Source organism: Psittacula echo, assembly GCF_963264785.1.
Source record: "Psittacula echo genome assembly, chromosome: 20".
NCBI classification, from domain to species: domain Eukaryota; kingdom Metazoa; phylum Chordata; class Aves; order Psittaciformes; family Psittacidae; genus Psittacula; species Psittacula echo.
Window position 1 is genome coordinate 4,423,429 of NC_137756.1, and position 16,690 is coordinate 4,440,118.

Here is a 16,690-nt window from a genome sequence, read left to right on the forward strand (position 1 = left end):
TTTTGACTAATCTGTCGGATCTTCTCCAGCCCTAAGGACCTCACCACTGCTGGCCAGGACAGGCTAAAGGAAAGGTCCAAAAGCGCGTCTTCACTCTCAGCCTGCGAAGGAGTTTCTCTTTCTTGCAGTCCAGTGGCTCTGTGGGTTGAAGCAAACCCAGGTCCTGGTTCTCCCAGAAAGTCTTTTCCTTCCCATCACATGCAAGGCTTCGATTTGGATCACCTGCATAATACAGAAACTTGCTCACCTTCACGGTCCCTGCCTTGACTTGGGCTCCTAGCTCCCTGCTTGCTTTCTCTCCTAGTTTCTCCCACCCTGCAGGTTCTCAAAGCTCACAAGCCTAGTAGCTCTCAGGCAAGGAGTAGTTTTCTTCCCTTCTTCCATACTGAGACAAGGTAAGCGTGCAAGTTTCTTTCTTGCTTCCTACAAGTCCCCTCTCCCTGTCAGGGCATCATTTCCCCTGCCTGTGTCCGGAGATGGATTAAGGAGCTCCTCCAGTGCTGTACTTCCATGAAGAAGTTCAGGGGGGTTGTTATGGGGGGTTTTAACATTCAGCTGGAGTTGTTCAACTCATATTTTCCTCTTATGGTTTCCACAGGCACTTGTAGGAGTCTTCGTATAAAAAGAAAGATAAAACCAGATTTAGTGTTAACGAAATTACTACTGTTTAGTGTAAAAGTCATATTGGTTGATGGCACTAGCTGCCACGAGTAAGAGCAATGTTCCGCAAATGGTAGTTTAGATAAGATATAATTTTTGGAGATGACAGCTTCAGATAAGAAACTCACTACAAGGAAAATTTAAAATGTCACTCTATTATCCTTAGATTCCTTCACCATATATATATGTATATATAAAGAATATATATATGTGTATTGACAGTTGTAGCCCTCTAGTAGGCATTCCGCAGGCAATATAATTTGCGGGTGAATGTTACAAGAGATATTCATTAAATTCAGCAGCTTTCTAGCAATGAAATGCTTCAGAATATTGAGTGTTTTATTCTTGGCTGACTTTAATTGAATTGGCTGACTTTAATTCATCGTTCAGTACTGTACCATTTGTTGTGCTGTTGTGATTTAACAAAATGCGTTCCTGCTCTGGCTTTTTCTTTTGATCTCTTTCTTCTTCTTCTTCTCCTTCTTTTCTCTTCGAGCACCGAAAGGAGTAACCTATCGAGCTTTTGCTGGAGGATGTTATAAATGAAAATTTAGTAACCATTCCATCAGCTTTGTAATCTGGGTGAAGTGATGTGTGCATGGTAGGGGCTTCCTAGGGAGGGCTTCAAGTGTGGCTGCAATTTGTCGCTGTGAATGAGAGCTTCCACTTGAGTTGACTCTCATCTCAATCCATACTTAGCATCTAGTTACAGTGTAGATGTAATATAAAGAGTTAAGGTTTTGGAACAGAAGAGTTAGAAATATTTGACCTACTAGATCTGCCTTTTCATTCACAAATGCCAGCATAAAGCACAAATCATTAATCTCCTTATTTTCTTTAACAGGGTGAAAATGAGGTCCTTGCAGTTCTAGCAACTAGAATTCTTTAAACATATGTCTGACATACAACACCGCCAACATTCTGCTTTAGAAAATAATTCATTAAGTTAATATTACAATCCCACCCTACATTAAAACATCACTGGGATTGCTCAGCTTTTGTCACACGTGTTGTGTTCTGTGTGGCCTTAATTGAGGATCCTTATCATGGTGTTTGTAGCTGTGACAGCAGCCTTCTTCCTTTGCAAGGAAGTACAAAATAGCTTGTAAATGACAAATACAAGGCTTCTTAATAAAAAGCTGTATAGAAATACATAATACTTTATATATATGTAAAAAGTAATATCTAAAGTAGCCTTGTGGTGATGCTGGCACAGTGGGCAGCTGACATTCCTGAGCAAATGGGGGTGAGGTGAAACGAACATCTAGGAAAGGTGTAAAACCAATTAAATTCGGAAAATCCAGAGTAGCTAAGGAGAACCAAAAGCATTCAAACAGCCTCCAGCCATGGTGCCTACCAAAGAGCTGCCTGATTTTTCATGGCTGAGGTTTTATTTATGCCATTTTTCAATTTGAGCACCTAAAATCACTAAGAAAAATGTGGCACAAAGAAAATCAGGATAAACTGAAACTAAATATCCATCTCCTATTACTGGTCTTAAGCATTCGTTTTATACTTTACTAGGGGTTCTTTGTTTTATAGGCGGATGCTGCTATTTCTGGTTTAAAACACTCTTCAGGCCAAACACAGCGTGTCAGTAAAAGTTTTATTCCAGCATGATTTAAATGCAGAACACCAACAAAACAGCTGCGGTGCTTTTTGCTATCTGATCGTATCAAACGTGTAGTTGGAGAATCAATCTTGAGTGTGTTATTTCTCGAGTTACCGACGTTTCCGTGCGTTGTTATCGTGTCTGATCGTGTTGCGAAGCTTTAACCTGTGAGCACACATCACTTAACCAGTTACAAAGAGAGATAAAGGAATCTATAAATTTTGCATTTACAAGATCCTGCACCGAAGGCATTGTAAGTTACTCTTTCTGGGCACCACAGGTTCGAGCAGCACCGACGTTAAAGAAAACCGCAACGTGGACAACGTTCCCCCCAAGGAGGGCAGTGGGCAAGGTGCCGGGGAGGGGACACAGCTCTCCAACGGTGGTGGCAGCAGCAGCAGAAAGCGTCCTTTGGAGGAGGGCAACAATGGCCACTCCAAATTTCGCCTGAAGAAGAGGAAGAAAACACCCGGCCCCATTCTACCAAAGAACGCCCTGATGCAACTTAATGAGATTAAACCCGGTTTACAGTACAAACTCCTCTCCCAGACGGGCCCAGTTCATGCCCCCATGTTCGTGATGGCAGTTGAAGTCAATGGGCAGGTATTTGAGGGGTCTGGCCCGACAAAGAAGAAGGCCAAGCTTCACGCTGCCGAAAAGGCTCTCCGGTCTTTTGTCCAGTTCCCAAACGCTTCAGAAGCCCACCTGGCAATGGGGAGGACTCTGTCGGTCAACACGGATTTCACCTCCGACCAAGCGGACTTCCCCGACACCCTTTTCAATGGGTTTGAAACACCCGTCCCTTCCGATGCTTCCTTTTACCTGGGGTCCAACGGGGACGGGTCCTTTAGCTCTAGCGGGGACTACGGTTTGCCATCGTCCGCCGTAGCCAGCAGCCTTTCCCAGTCGCCTCTCCCTGCACCATCACCTTACCCCTCGGCCAGTGGGAAGAACCCTGTCATGATCCTGAACGAGCTGCGGCCGGGGCTGAAGTACGAGTTCCTCTCGGAGAGCGGGGAGAGCCATGCCAAAAACTTTGTGATGGCCGTGGCTGTGGATGGGCAGACTTTTGAAGGCTCAGGAAGGAATAAAAAGCTGGCAAAAGCTCGTGCCGCTCAGTCAGCCCTCGCGTCCTTGTTTAACATGCAGCTGGACCAGACCCCATCTCGACAGCCCATTCCTAGCGAAGGGCTCCAGTTACACTTGCCACAGGTGAGAAGCCCTTTGGGTTTTGTTGATGTCTTTGGGTAATGGCCAAGAGTAGCCAAGTCATGAGTATTGAGTCAGCTTGAACAGCATTTCTGCTGTTTATTCTGCTTCTGTAGATGTGTGTGCACGTGTCTGCATGTATATATATACACATCTATATACATATATACCCACACATCTATATATATGTTATATATACATGGATGTATGTATATATATGTTATATATATAGATGTATGTGTATATATATGTTATATATAGAGAGATATGTATGTGTATATATACCTCCCATATGAAGACAGGCTGAGAAAATTGGGGTGGTTCAGCCTGGAGAAGAGAAGCTGCGTGGAGACCTCAGAGCAGCTTCCAGTGTCTGAAGGTGGCTATGAGGATGCAGAGAGGGACTCTTCATCAAGGACTGTAGCAACAGGACAAGGGGTGATGGGTTCAAAGTGAAACATAGAAAGTTTAGGTTAGATATAAGGAAGAAGTTCTTCCCTGTGAGGGTGATGAGGCACTGGCACAGGGTGCCCAAAGAAGTAGTAAATGCTCCATGCCTGGCAGTGCTGAAGGCCAGGTTGGACGGGGCTTGGAGCAACCTCGCTTAGTGGAAGGTGTCCCTGCCCATGGCAGAGGGTTGGAACTGAAGGAGCTTTAAGGTCCTTCCCAACCCAAACTATTCTATGATTCTATGTATATATGTATTAGGTGATTTATCTACTTATGACTTCTGACAGTTGAATGAACTCTTTGTCTTCTGTGGGGACAAAGAGGAGACTTTATTGCTGATGCTTTCAGCCTTGATCATGTCACATAAGAGAGCACCAAGGCCAGTGCAGTGCCAGCCTGGATTATAGTTTGTGCTGAGGAAAGCTTGACTCACATCTTGCTCATCTTGGGCAGCAAGGCTTTGAAGGAGTTCAAGTCAGAAATGCTGCTTTGAGTAAAACTATTATTTGATACAACAGTTTTTAGCAGGGAAGAAAATCATTCTGTTCTGCAAACTGAAGCTGTTGGCATGAACAGAGGTGAATAATGGTAGTCAAGGACAGATTAAGTGAGGCAGTTGCCACATGTTTCAAGGGTCTAAATGACACATTTGCAGTGCATGTATCCAAGACTCATGGTTAGGTAGTTGACATCTAAGGGATCGTGCTCTAACCTAGTTAGTTAATAAGCATATCTAAGTTACCTAGACAAGTAAATATTGAAGAGAAATAGTTTAAATCAAATAGTTGCTGATCTAGGGAAGGTACCAAACATCCCAGACATTTAAAGTAACTAGAAAGGAGTAAATTCCATTTTTTTTAGTGAACAGAAGTTCTCCCTTATTTGCTTGCTTGTGTTTCTCCCTATGACACTATAGTGATGTTTGTTCAGCTGCCCTCTTTCTACTTGTCTCTCGGGTCTTTTTGATGATATTGTATGCCTGTTTAAATTCAAATACTCGCCTTTGACTTTTGTAACATTCTGTGTATTTATTGAGATAATGCCAAGGCTTTGACCTTTTCTATCTCAAAAACCACGGGTTTAGATTTCATGAAAACGATGAGATGCTGATCTGATTTGATAACGTGGGGTTGAAGAGTGTAAGTAGATGTTGTGACTATTTAAAGTATGTTCTGTTCTCAAAATGTATGGACCACATGCATAATGTAGGAATTCCTAAGCATCCCTGGATGCTTTGTTTTTTTAATGGTGCAAAATTAATGCGTTATTGATGGATGTTTTCTTCATTTTCAAATCTAGGATCGTGCTATTTCAGGTAGTTACGATTTCTTCCGTAGATCCAGTCATTTCAGCCTGCATTTTCTGCTGTGCCTTGAAAGGCAGGTTTGGCCCCAGGCCCCTGAAAAGTTCACTGCCAGTAATTTATGTGTTATTGGTTCTTGAATCAGTAAAACAGTGACAACTGGAACCAGAACAGAGAAGTGGGAAGGAGGAGAAGGTGAAACGTGAAAGAGGAGTCATTCTAAGAGGGTAAAGTTGTTTCTCTGCCTGGTGTAGAACAGCTTAAACTGCCTCTTTTCTTTCAGGGATTTCCATGGACTGCTGTCAGTGCTGGGTTTTTGAGCTCCTTGCTATTGCCAGGTTTTCACTGAGTCCCAGGTAGAGCTTATGGGATGCTCAGTGCATTTGAGCCTCAGGTACAGTTCTAAATGACAAAAAAGCAACACATGCAAGCACAAATCTTAATTTTTCCCAGCTCTCCTACATTGACATTGATACCCAGATTGTGTACAACGAAACATGCCCAGGGATACTTGTGTTTCACCTCTTGTAGGTGGGCACTGATAAAGGCTGCTCCAGTTTGGAGGAGAACCCAATGGGCTTTAGGAGTAATGCCAGCAATACACTGGGTGGGAAGGCTGCTGGTACTGCCTCGTGTAGACCCGATTCCAAGTCAGTTATTTATTGAGAGGCTTTTGAGGAGCTTGTCATCAGGATGTCATCATCCTTTCTGCACTTCACTGTGTTGGATCACACTGCTTTTAAGTATAATTAGCTGTCAAGCTACTGGAATGATATGAGGTCTGGTACATATTAGTGATTTTGGTCTGGTATGTATTAATCACAAAATCACAGACTGGTTTGGGTTGGAAAGGACCTTAAGATCATGCAGTTCCCACCCCCTGCCACAGGCAAGGACACCTTCCACTAGGCCATGTTGCCCAAGGCCTTGTGCAACCTAGCCATAGTTAATGATAATTAATGATTAATAAGGATTATGTTAAGGGTTATTATTAATGATTAATAAGGGGTTTAAATGTGTGGTGTTTTCAGATTTATATGTCTATAAATCTGAAAGGTTTATATTGATAATATATTTATTTATATATATTATATATATATATTTAAATCCAAATAATAAATGTTTAGTGGAAATAATAGAAGTAGAAGGTGTCCCTGCCCGTGGCAGCGGGTTGGAACTGGATGAGCTTTCAGGTCCCTTCCAACCCAAACCAGCCTGTGATTGTACAACACAGCGCGGTTGCGCTGATGGAGATGCTGGAATTGACTGCCTGGGTTGCAGGTTCAGCACTTGCCTGTAGCTGGTGTGTTACTTTGTGGTGCCTCAGGAGAGAAATCAGTAGAGCAGAGTTGAGAGGAGAGATGATCCCTGCTCCAGTGGTGGTGGTGAGTATCTGCTGCAATGCACATTGGTGATCCCACACCTCCCGACAGCCGCAAGAGCTCTGGGGAGGATGGAATGCAAGCTCTCAAATGGTACGGAAGGGCAGCTGACATCAGGAATCAGTTTATAAAATGGGCATAGGTATAACTCTATGGTCTGTAAAGTTGGTTATTGAGGTGCTGATCCAATGGCTTAATACTTTTAAAACCAGTCTCTGCAAAGCGAGCTGCCTTTGGTTCCACCACATAGATAATCACCAGCGTTCATCCAGAGTGGTCTCTGTGGCCTGCCAAGGTCTTCCTTCAGCTCCAGAATCCTTTAAAGCATGGATGGTTGGGGGGTTCTACAACACTGTTGCTGCGAGATATGTATTAACCAAAATCAGTCTGTGGATTCACTGTGACTTCATCAGAGACAGGAAAAGTGCACCCAAAGTAGCTTTGAGCGCACGTGCCTTAACGAGTAGAGTGTCAGCTATTTTAGGTCTTCCCTTTTTGGCATTACCCAACTTTGAACAATGATGTAATGCAGGAGTGGGGGTAGAGGAGCTGCGTGTTAGATGTTAGGGCGCTCACTGGGAAGGTGAGACACGAGCTCCATTGCTGTTCCAATTAATGTTTATACATGTGAAAGGGAGTCGAGTCACAATGAGAAGTTAAAGATCCCTACCCAAGCCAGTCAGTGCTCTGAGCTTGATGTGAAGACAGCTTCAAGTCCTTGGTTTTGAGATGGGGACAGCAAGGATGTCATTTGAGGCCAGAAAGTCTCATAGCTCGTGCTGCAGTGGTGTATTCGTAGCCTGCCTTATTCCCATCTCTTCCATGCTCTTAAGGACTCTTAACTATGTTAATGTAACGGGGAGAAAAGGGTAATGCTTCTAATTTAGCATGTGAGCATTCTTATAAAAGACTAAAACCTTAGTAAGTAAATCTGTAGACATTTAATAGTGTTTGTACTTCACCACCCCTCTGTTGTTATGCAACTTGAGTTGCAAAGAGAAAAAGAGAAATCTTTACTACATCTGCCTATTTTCTGGCAGTGATTTTCTTCCTCCTGTGTTGTTTGAATCTCTAGTGGCCATTGTGTCTCGCTTGAGTTGTGCTTAGTCCTTTCTTATCAGCCTCTCCAGTGTCTGACTTTGTGTTCATTCAAGCGCTTCTTGGTTTCCTTGCCAGCAGCTTAGTTCCACACTGCTTGAGCTGCAGCCCCGTCCCATCCTTCTGTGCCAGCTCGCATCTTCCCAGGGGGACTCGCTGTGTTCTCACTTGTATACCAACACCACAGTTTCTTGTGTGAAAAAAATGATCATTTTGGGAAAAGCTAATGTGCCCACCTTGTATGCACTTTCAGTTCTCGCCTCTTGATGAGAACCTATTGAAGGCAGTCCTGGTTCCCCCAGGGAATGGGCGACCACATGGTGTAGATCAGCCTCCGTTTGGCTGGGTAGGTTGAGGATCTGTGTAGTGATTTACCTATGTTTGGTGACCTGGAAGGATCACAGAATCACAAAGTGATTCCACCTAGTGTGTAACTTGCCTTCCTCAGCAGCTCCCTTGGGAACAACCAGCTGTGCTAGCATAGATTGCTGTGGGGTTCAGTTTCTTTTCAGGTGAAAACTCGAGGATTTGAGTTTTGGCTCATCTTCTCTAGCTGTTATGGTTCCAGCTTCCTTAAGAACAACGGGTGAGGTGAGCTGCAGTGTTGAACTGAACCCTTGTTCGATGGGAGCAGGACTGCTGTTTTCAAGTGTTCCTTACTATTAGAAGTTAGCCCCCGTACAGCCTGATCCACATTGCTTGCAAGATACAACAAGGCTGTGGCTGTTGTAGTTCAAGTTTTCCTGAAGGTGAAAGAGATAAACCCTTCCTCATACTGAGATAGCTTATTTGGGGTTATATGATGACGTCTTCTATTCCTAGATTTATGTGTGTCTTGTAAAAATGAGGAAGAGGAAATGTTGAACCAGTGTGGAAAACAGACTTTTATAAGACTTTTAACATTTATATGACGGGTAATGAATGTGATTGTTATCAAAAGCTTACAATGTTGGGTTAAGGAGCCTGGTTTTTGCACTTCAAACTTCTTGTCAGGTTGCATGTTGAGGAAACTGAAATGATGCAGTTTGAGGTTTGAGCATGAAAGTAGCGACTTATCTGTCTGTCCAGTTGTTCTCCTCAGCCTCAAATGTTCATGACAATATGAGCATTAGGTACTTTGATGCTTGGCTTTGGGCTGTCTGACCCTGTTTTAATCGATGTGGAAGAGCTGCGAGTGCTCAGGATGCCTGAAAATCACATCCTTGACGTCCTGCTGATGCCTCCGTGTTGTCTTCAAAGCGAACCATAAAAACTCCTTTGATTTCTTGTGTCAGATCAATGAAAAGTGCAAATCTATGACCTAACGCTGCTGTGATGTTTACGGTATTTGTTTGTCTAACGTGCATTTCTGTGTGGTCCCACAGGTTTTAGCTGACGCTGTTGCACGCTTGGTTGTAGATAAATTCAGTGATCTGACGGAAAATTTCACGTCTCCACATGCACGTAGAAAAGTCCTTGCTGGAATTGTCATGACAACAGGTAAAGGAAAGGTCCCGTTTTTGCCTGCTTAAATCAGAGAGCTCTCTTTGCGTTCTAGGAAACTCCCTTTTTGCCAATCAATCAGTATTGAAATACACTTTCCCAGTTTAATCTTCAAGGTGCACTAAATAGAGCAATGAAATCTTAGCTGAAGTTAATTACAGGAAAATTAGAGCTGCAAATACTATCTTATGCCTGATTCAGACATGTAAGATAACTTAAGGTCTACGAAATACTTGTATCTTTTAAGATCTGACATTAAATCTAACATGAATTGTACTGCAGTGGTCACACAGATGGTATTCTTGGGGTTTGGCTTCTCTAGTAAGAAATGATGCTTGCTTCCCAAGGTTTTTAGGTTTTGCAGTTTGTTAGAGTTATTCTTGCTCTGTTTTATTCTTAGTGCTTTCTGTCTCAGTCATTTTAGTCAAAACATCTGAAAAAGCAGCTTATGTTTTGGCAGCTGACACCATCATGTATGTACAAGCAGTAGGAATGTTGTAGTTCTGACTGCAGGCGGGAGATCTGCCAGTGAAGTTCTGCCTGAAGCTGATCTGCGACCACCCAGCTGCTGAGCTTTCCTCACACTAAGATTGCTTTTGTTCTTCAGTCCATCTGAACCCTTAACTGGACATTCATTTTGGGCCCATCATGAAATGATTCTGGAAGCCCAGGCTGGTTTGGGTTGGAAGGGGCCTTAAAGCTCATCCAGTTCCAACCCCCTGCCACGGGCAGGGACACCTTCCACTGGAGCAGCTTGCTCCAAGCCCCTGTGTCCAACCTGGCCTTGAACACTGCCAGGGATGGGGCAGCCACAGCTTCTCTGGGCACCCTGTGCCAGCGCCTCAGCACCCTCACAGGGAAGAGCTTCTGCCTAAGAGCTCATCTCAGTCTCCCCTGTTCTGGCAGGTTAAAGCCATTCCCCTTGTCCTGTCCCTACAGGCCTTGTCCAAAGCCCCTCTCCAGGTTTCTTGTAGCCCCCTTAGGCACTGGAGCTGCTCTAAGGTTTCCCTGGATCTCCTAAGGTCTCAGCCTGTTCCAATTAGTTGTGTGAGTCAGATGGATAGTGATAACTGTACAGCCTTCCCATGCTGATTTGGGCAATCCCAGCCCTTTCCTCTTGCAGGGATGTTTGTAGGGGCCTCCTCCAGAGCAGAGAAGTCTGGTTTAGGTAGATAACTATCATAAGACATCCATGGTGGGCTGATCCTGGCCAGCAGTCAAACCACCAGTCCTTGCTTGCTGCTCTCTCCTGGGGCATGGAGAGAAAAGGTAAGGAGGGCAAGAAGACTCATGGGTAGGCAAACACTGTAACCTCCAACACAGAATCACAGAATCAACCAGGTTGGAGAAGACCTTTAAGATCATCCAGTCCAACCATTCCCCATCATTGCCAAGGCCACCACTGACCCATGGCACTGAGGGCCTTGTCTCCACGGTGTGTGAACACTTGCAGGGATGGTGACTCCACCACTGCCCTGGGGCATCCTCTCTTCCTTTCCCTGGGCTCCTGTTTATTCTGTAGTATGGAATGTTTTAATACCAGGAACTACACTTGTAGAGGCATTATACTGTTGAAAAGCTTTACAGTGTTTTAATCATTTAAACATCTTCATTCCATATTTTTACCTTTCCTGTTGTTGATTTAATACACTTCCATAACATATTTCTGCTTTAATAAATCAGTGACTTTCAGATATCTAAAGTCACTGTGAATATCTGCAGAGGTAGCAAGGAGGCACATGCTGGAAACTAGCTGGGGCTCAGGAATAAAGCACCATCTTCATAGCCCAGGCTTCAACAACTCTTCCTGAAGCAGCACTTTTTCCCTTCGTGTTTTCTATTTCTAGCTAGTTTAAGTTCTGCACTAAGATGATTTGTTAGATTAGTTGTGATTTTAGTTGCATCTTCTTCCTGAAACTTTCTTTTGCAGGTACAGATGTGAAAGATGCCCTGGTAATAAGTGTTTCTACAGGAACAAAATGCATCAATGGTGAATACATGAGTGATCGTGGTCTTGCATTAAATGATTGCCATGCAGAGATTATAGCTCGCCGGTGCCTGCTTAAATTTCTCTATACACAACTTGAGCTTTATCTAAGGTGAGCTGGAGGGAAAAGAAAGCTGAGCTGATCACATGGAACTGGAAAAGTGTCTGTGGGAAACATCTATGAACATTTCAATGTGAACCATTTGTTCCATTGCATTAGGATGTTTCGTTTAGAACTCAGGCTCTTTGCCCTAAGGTTTGACTTAAACACAACACATATTCAGTTAGCTGTCAATCATGAGATGGGAGGACAGAAAACATCATTGGGAATCATTTTGGAAGCTCCAACTATGCAGATCAAAACAACCTCAAGTGAGCTAATGGGTGGTGATGTTTCATGCTGTTAAGTGCCTGAAAGCTTTTAACATCTGGGGGTGTCAAGGGCTCTATATTTCCTGTCATGGTGGTCTTTTCACTTTGTTAATTGTAATACTGTTACCTTTATGCTACACAATTTCCAGACACCCTGTGGTTGTTTTAATGCCTATTAAGACTGCCCAGTTTATGGTTCTTTACGTGTTCATGTCAGTTCTGACTCTGGCTTTGTTCTCCCTTTCAGCAATAAAGAAGATCAACAAAAATCCATTTTTATCAAGTCGGAGCGAGGTGGATTTAAGCTGAAGGAGAATGTGCAGTTCCATCTCTATATCAGCACATCTCCTTGTGGCGACGCGAGGATTTTCTCCCCCCATGAAGCAGCACAAGAGGGTAGGACAGCAGCCCTGCTCCGGCAAGGAGGTTTAAAGTATTCTTTGAGCATGTCCAAGTGGTACAGTTAAAATGTAGGTGTCTTCTTTCCTTTTAGCGTAGATGTGTGTTTAGACAAAGATCTCTTCCAAACAAAATCTGAGCTGTTCTTCCTGTGTGATAGAAGTGCAGTGTAGACTGATCCACCATGTGGTCTTGAAGAGGCTGAAAGCCAGCCGTGATATGCCAGTGAGTCAGCAAGTATTTGTACAGAACTAACCAAACCTTTTCACTGTTTCCAGCTTTTAACAGTGGTTTTCTGCCTGCCCCTTTCTTGAGCTGTCGGTTAACTTTGTTCTAATGCTGTAATACGCAGAACAGAATTGAAGAGCTCCCTGCTGTGTATTGCTCCTTTGTGGAAAGCTTGGGCTCGTTGTAAGCGTGTTTTAGAAGACCGTATCTGTGAGAGGTGTCTGATGCTGTAGCTCGTTTTCAAGGAGAAATAGAAATTCTTATGCGAGCCAGCAGGCAAATTCCTTTAATTGAGTCCTGTTGTTGTAGTGCTGTCTGTAAAACACTGAGAACGTTCCTCAGCTGACTGTAAGTGATTTTTTTAATCATTTAGATCAAGGGGACAGGCATCCGAACCGCAAAGCAAGAGGACAGCTACGGACAAAGATAGAATCTGGGGAAGGGACCATCCCTGTGCGCTCCACTACCACCATCCAGACGTGGGATGGTGTACTGCAAGGAGAAAGACTACTTACCATGTCCTGCAGTGACAAGATAGCGAGGTGAGACATGGAACGATTGCTTTCTTTGTTATTGCTTTTTATTGCTGAACAAGGAGGGTTGCATGATACCTGTAGTGAATGGGCAGGTTCTTGATTTGCTTATTTCGCTGCTTTGATGTAGCATGGGGGTGGCTTTAACTCCAGTGATAGAGCTCTGGTTCTTCACCTGCACTTGGTATCAGACCTTTTGCTGGCTTCAGAGGCAAGGTGATATCATGATGTATCATTTCCAGCCACTTCAAGTCATGACAGCTTTGGTTTGTATTTATATCACTAGGAAATAGCAGAGGAATGCCTTTTTATCCCCCTTCTCCTGAGAGTAGTAAAGCATTAGTAAAACAATGCAATAAACACATTAGTTATATTTGGATAGCTTCCTCTGATGATATACTTCCTTTACCTCCTCCCTGGCAGTGTTCAAGGCCAGGCTGGATGGAGCTTGGAGCAAGCTGCTCTAGTGGAAGGTGTCCCTGCCCGTGGCAGGGGATTGGAACTGAATGAGCTTTAAGGTCTGTTCCAACCCAAGCAATTCCATGATTGCGTGATATCAAAAGATACATACATTTTGCATGGACAGATGTAGATTTGGATCATTTTATAGAGAGAAAAATTGTTCCAGTTTAAAAAAAAAAAGATGGGCACTTAGAAATTGAAACTTTAACATTATTTTAATTTAAATACTTTTATTACCATTAGAGATTTGGTTTCCAACAGTAGTGCTTTTATTTCTACTTTATCCAGTTCCTTCTTCTTTGTCCTTTTTGACAAAGACTGTAAGATTTATTCTTTTTGTTCAAAACCATAAATGGACAAATATCATGTCTCCCAAAATAAGTTTACCATTAGTGTCCTTTAACAAGTATCAGAACATGGGAGAGTTGCAGCATCTTGGAATGAATCCATGTGTTTGCAGCCTCCGTGTTCTTGCAAAGCAGATGAGAAATGAGTATTTCAGCTGATGGTATTTTAGTTATATTTTAATGAAAATAGCTCGGCTGTTTCGGCAAGTCACAGTTGGCCTGAGTGTATTAATTTGCAGCTGTTCTTGTGAACAGCGTATGCCACATCAAAAATGCAGCAGGAAGGTTATGGAGTCACTTGGTTCCTCGAGTCTTGCCTCAAGTTATCAGCATCTCTACTGAAGGAAGACGTTTTACTTTAGTTTAAAACTAAACATAACTGGATAGGGCCTTTCAGAAGCCAGGACAGGTAATGCTGCAGAAATGCCATTTCAGGTTCTTTTAGGATCTTTTCCATCAAATCCACCAAATAAATTCCCCAGCTTCACGCCGGGGACTTCTCCCAAGCACCCCGCACGGTAATTGCGCCCCATTCAGTTGATTTCTTTTATCCCATCATCCTTGCTGTTAGTGCGAATGACAAAGAAATGAAGGCAGTTGCCGAGCTAGAACCCATTTGACTATTTTGTTGATTTTGTGTGATGCAGAACAGACTCATCTCTCGCTTGCCTAGCTAGCTGTCACCTCTCCTTGGGGCTAATGGGAGTAATTTTGTTTGTGCCAGTGAAGGAAGCAGATAGAACCCCTTGACACAGAACACAGACTGTATGACGGGTAAGGAGGCCCAAATTTTCCTACTCTTTTTTTCCTTTTCCTTATTTTTTTACATTTCCCTGACACTTCTGACCGTGTTTTGTCCATTTTACCTTTTAAAGAATGCATTGCTCTGGAGTGTCCGGCACTCAGCCCTCCAGCATGCCTGAGCCCTGTGAATTTCCACTGTGCTTTCCCAAAGCTTCACAGTGCCAGCCTGGAGAAGACGTGGGTAAATTCAGGGTGCAGGATTGCACAAGCAGGAAAAGTCTTGTATCTGAACAGCCTCATCGCTGTGGATTATATGTATAATCCAAGCTGTTATTTCCAGCCTCTGAGTGCTTTGATGCAATGTGCTGCTGAGCACCCTCCTGAGCCTGGTAGGGACATCCAGGAAAACCATGGAATGGCCATGAGTGTATTCCCATGTGGGTCAGAAGCACTAGAACAGGATTATCCTGGTGCATTAGTGCCTAGTGGCTCTGCAGTGTGGTGTTAAGGCACTTTCTGTGACCAGAGTAACTGTTTTGAGAGATTAATATGCATGCATTTGTTTTCAATGTATCCTAAACTCATTCTATGGTACTTTATGATGTCTGGTTTTGTCATCCTCCTTTTGATGTGTTTTTCCACCCCTATTCATTTTAAGCTACTTGGCTTCAAATAATTACTTAAATTCTCATGAAACATTCCGAATGGAAGTTTGTAACTCAGTCTTTCTCTTTGAAGTTGCACCAATACATCTTAAAATCCTATGCATGCTCACTAAAGGCTGCATGTTCAGCAGCTGTGTCCATGCCCATTCATCTATCTTCAAGTTTAAGAGTTACTTCCAAGTGGCAAGCTCCATGACAGAGTCAATGGAATTTCTGGACAGCAATAGATGGAGCAGTTCTCATTAGTTCTTAATCCAAGTGACACTGGCCCATGTGAATGTATTCACTTGGATATTCTTCCCTCTGAGGGTGGTAGATGCTGGAACGGAGAAGCTGTGGCAGTGCTCAAGGCCAGGTTGGATGGGGCTTGAAGCAACCTGTTCTAGTGGAAGGTGTCCCTGCCCATGGCAGGGGTTGGGACTGGATGAGCTTTAAGGTCCTTTCCATCCTAAACCACTTTAGAATCCTATGATGCGTGGTGGCTGCATGACACCTAGGCAAAAAACCTGTGGGGAAGGGGTAGCAAAGCACTACCCAAGCATCTAAATAACTAGAAGTAGCATCATGTAACCTCTCAAACCAGTGACCTGAGTCTTGACCCATGCTCACTGGGGTATGGAGCAATGCAAGAAAAGCTGGGACAGGTCAGAGCTGTGTGGTTGCCAGCCCAGGAAGAGCTACAAGAGAAAGCAGATTCTCTTGGCTGTAGCTGCAGATGTGACCTCAGGATAAGTAAAAAGATGTTTGCAGGAAGTCGAAGACCATGGACTTTGTGCACTTACTGATTTATAGTGCGAGCCGCTGACTAAGCCACTTGACGTAGAAGAAGCTCTTAATCCACTCCACATAAAAGATGTTGCTGCCTGTTCATTCTGTGACTCATGAAAGGCAAGGGCTGGTCATAGAGATGCAGTTAATCTCTTAAGGAAACAAAGAGAAATCGGATTTAAAATCAGATTGCAGTCAGCTGAATGCAAAGTCATCTCTGCTCCTTCATTCTGCCAGGTGATGACCCAGCTAGATGGGTTCCACAGCAAGCAGGCTGCCCAGCCTGGGTCTGAGTTGATACCGAGCAGCAGAAGTGTCCCTGCATATGAATGATGAGCCTGTGGAATTAGTGGTGGGAATGTTGTCTTCTGTAGTCACTTTCTTGAGCCATCAAATGCTCCTAAATGGGCACTGTGCTGTGGCCAGGGTCTGTCTGCTCTAACGCAGTGTAGCACAGCAACAGGAAAGGTTCATTTCCATGTTATAAACTACATCTGCGCACTGGAAGGTTGGAGTTTTAAGCTAGATTTCAGTTGTTTCAGTTCCTTAACGCTTTCCTGGTACTGTTTTTAATGTGCAGAAAAAAGCCTTTGGTTCATTGTTGCACTGGGAAGTCAACACTGACTTTAATCAAGTTTTCTGTGATAGAGTTTGCTTTTTCTGCTGGTTTCATGGTTTGAAGTGTAATACTGAATTTGGCTACAAAAGAAGTTGTGGCTTCAGTAAACGTTTAGTACCAGATTGACAGCATTTGTTCACATGCGTTCTGACAAGCTGTGCTTGTAAACTGGAAGGATGAGGGAGTTTTACCATTTCAGGAGGCAATCGATGCCTGTGGCCTTTGGAAAACTGATGCGTGGTATTGGTGTAGCTTCTTCTCAGTTTATATCTAGAAAGGTTGTTTTTAGTATACATGCTAATGGAAGTGAGAAATTACTGCTTGACAGAAAGAAGTACAGTATAAAAAAGGAACAACAAGACATACATCC

The 16,690-nt window shown here is 43.5% G+C and overlaps 1 protein-coding gene across 2 annotated transcripts in view; it reads left to right on the plus strand.

Annotated features, from left to right (window-relative positions):
• Positions 1-16,690, plus strand: part of ADARB1 (adenosine deaminase RNA specific B1) — a 57,553-nt gene that overhangs the window by 31,444 nt on the left and 9,419 nt on the right. For both annotated transcript variants that reach the window (XM_080632004.1, XM_080632005.1), the window contains 5 exons: positions 2,553-3,484; positions 9,079-9,193; positions 11,127-11,295; positions 11,803-11,951; positions 12,556-12,724. In XM_080632004.1, coding sequence (XP_080488130.1) covers positions 2,553-3,484; positions 9,079-9,193; positions 11,127-11,295; positions 11,803-11,951; positions 12,556-12,724 — 1,534 coding nt within the window. The remainder of the gene's footprint in view (positions 1-2,552; positions 3,485-9,078; positions 9,194-11,126; positions 11,296-11,802; positions 11,952-12,555; positions 12,725-16,690) is intronic.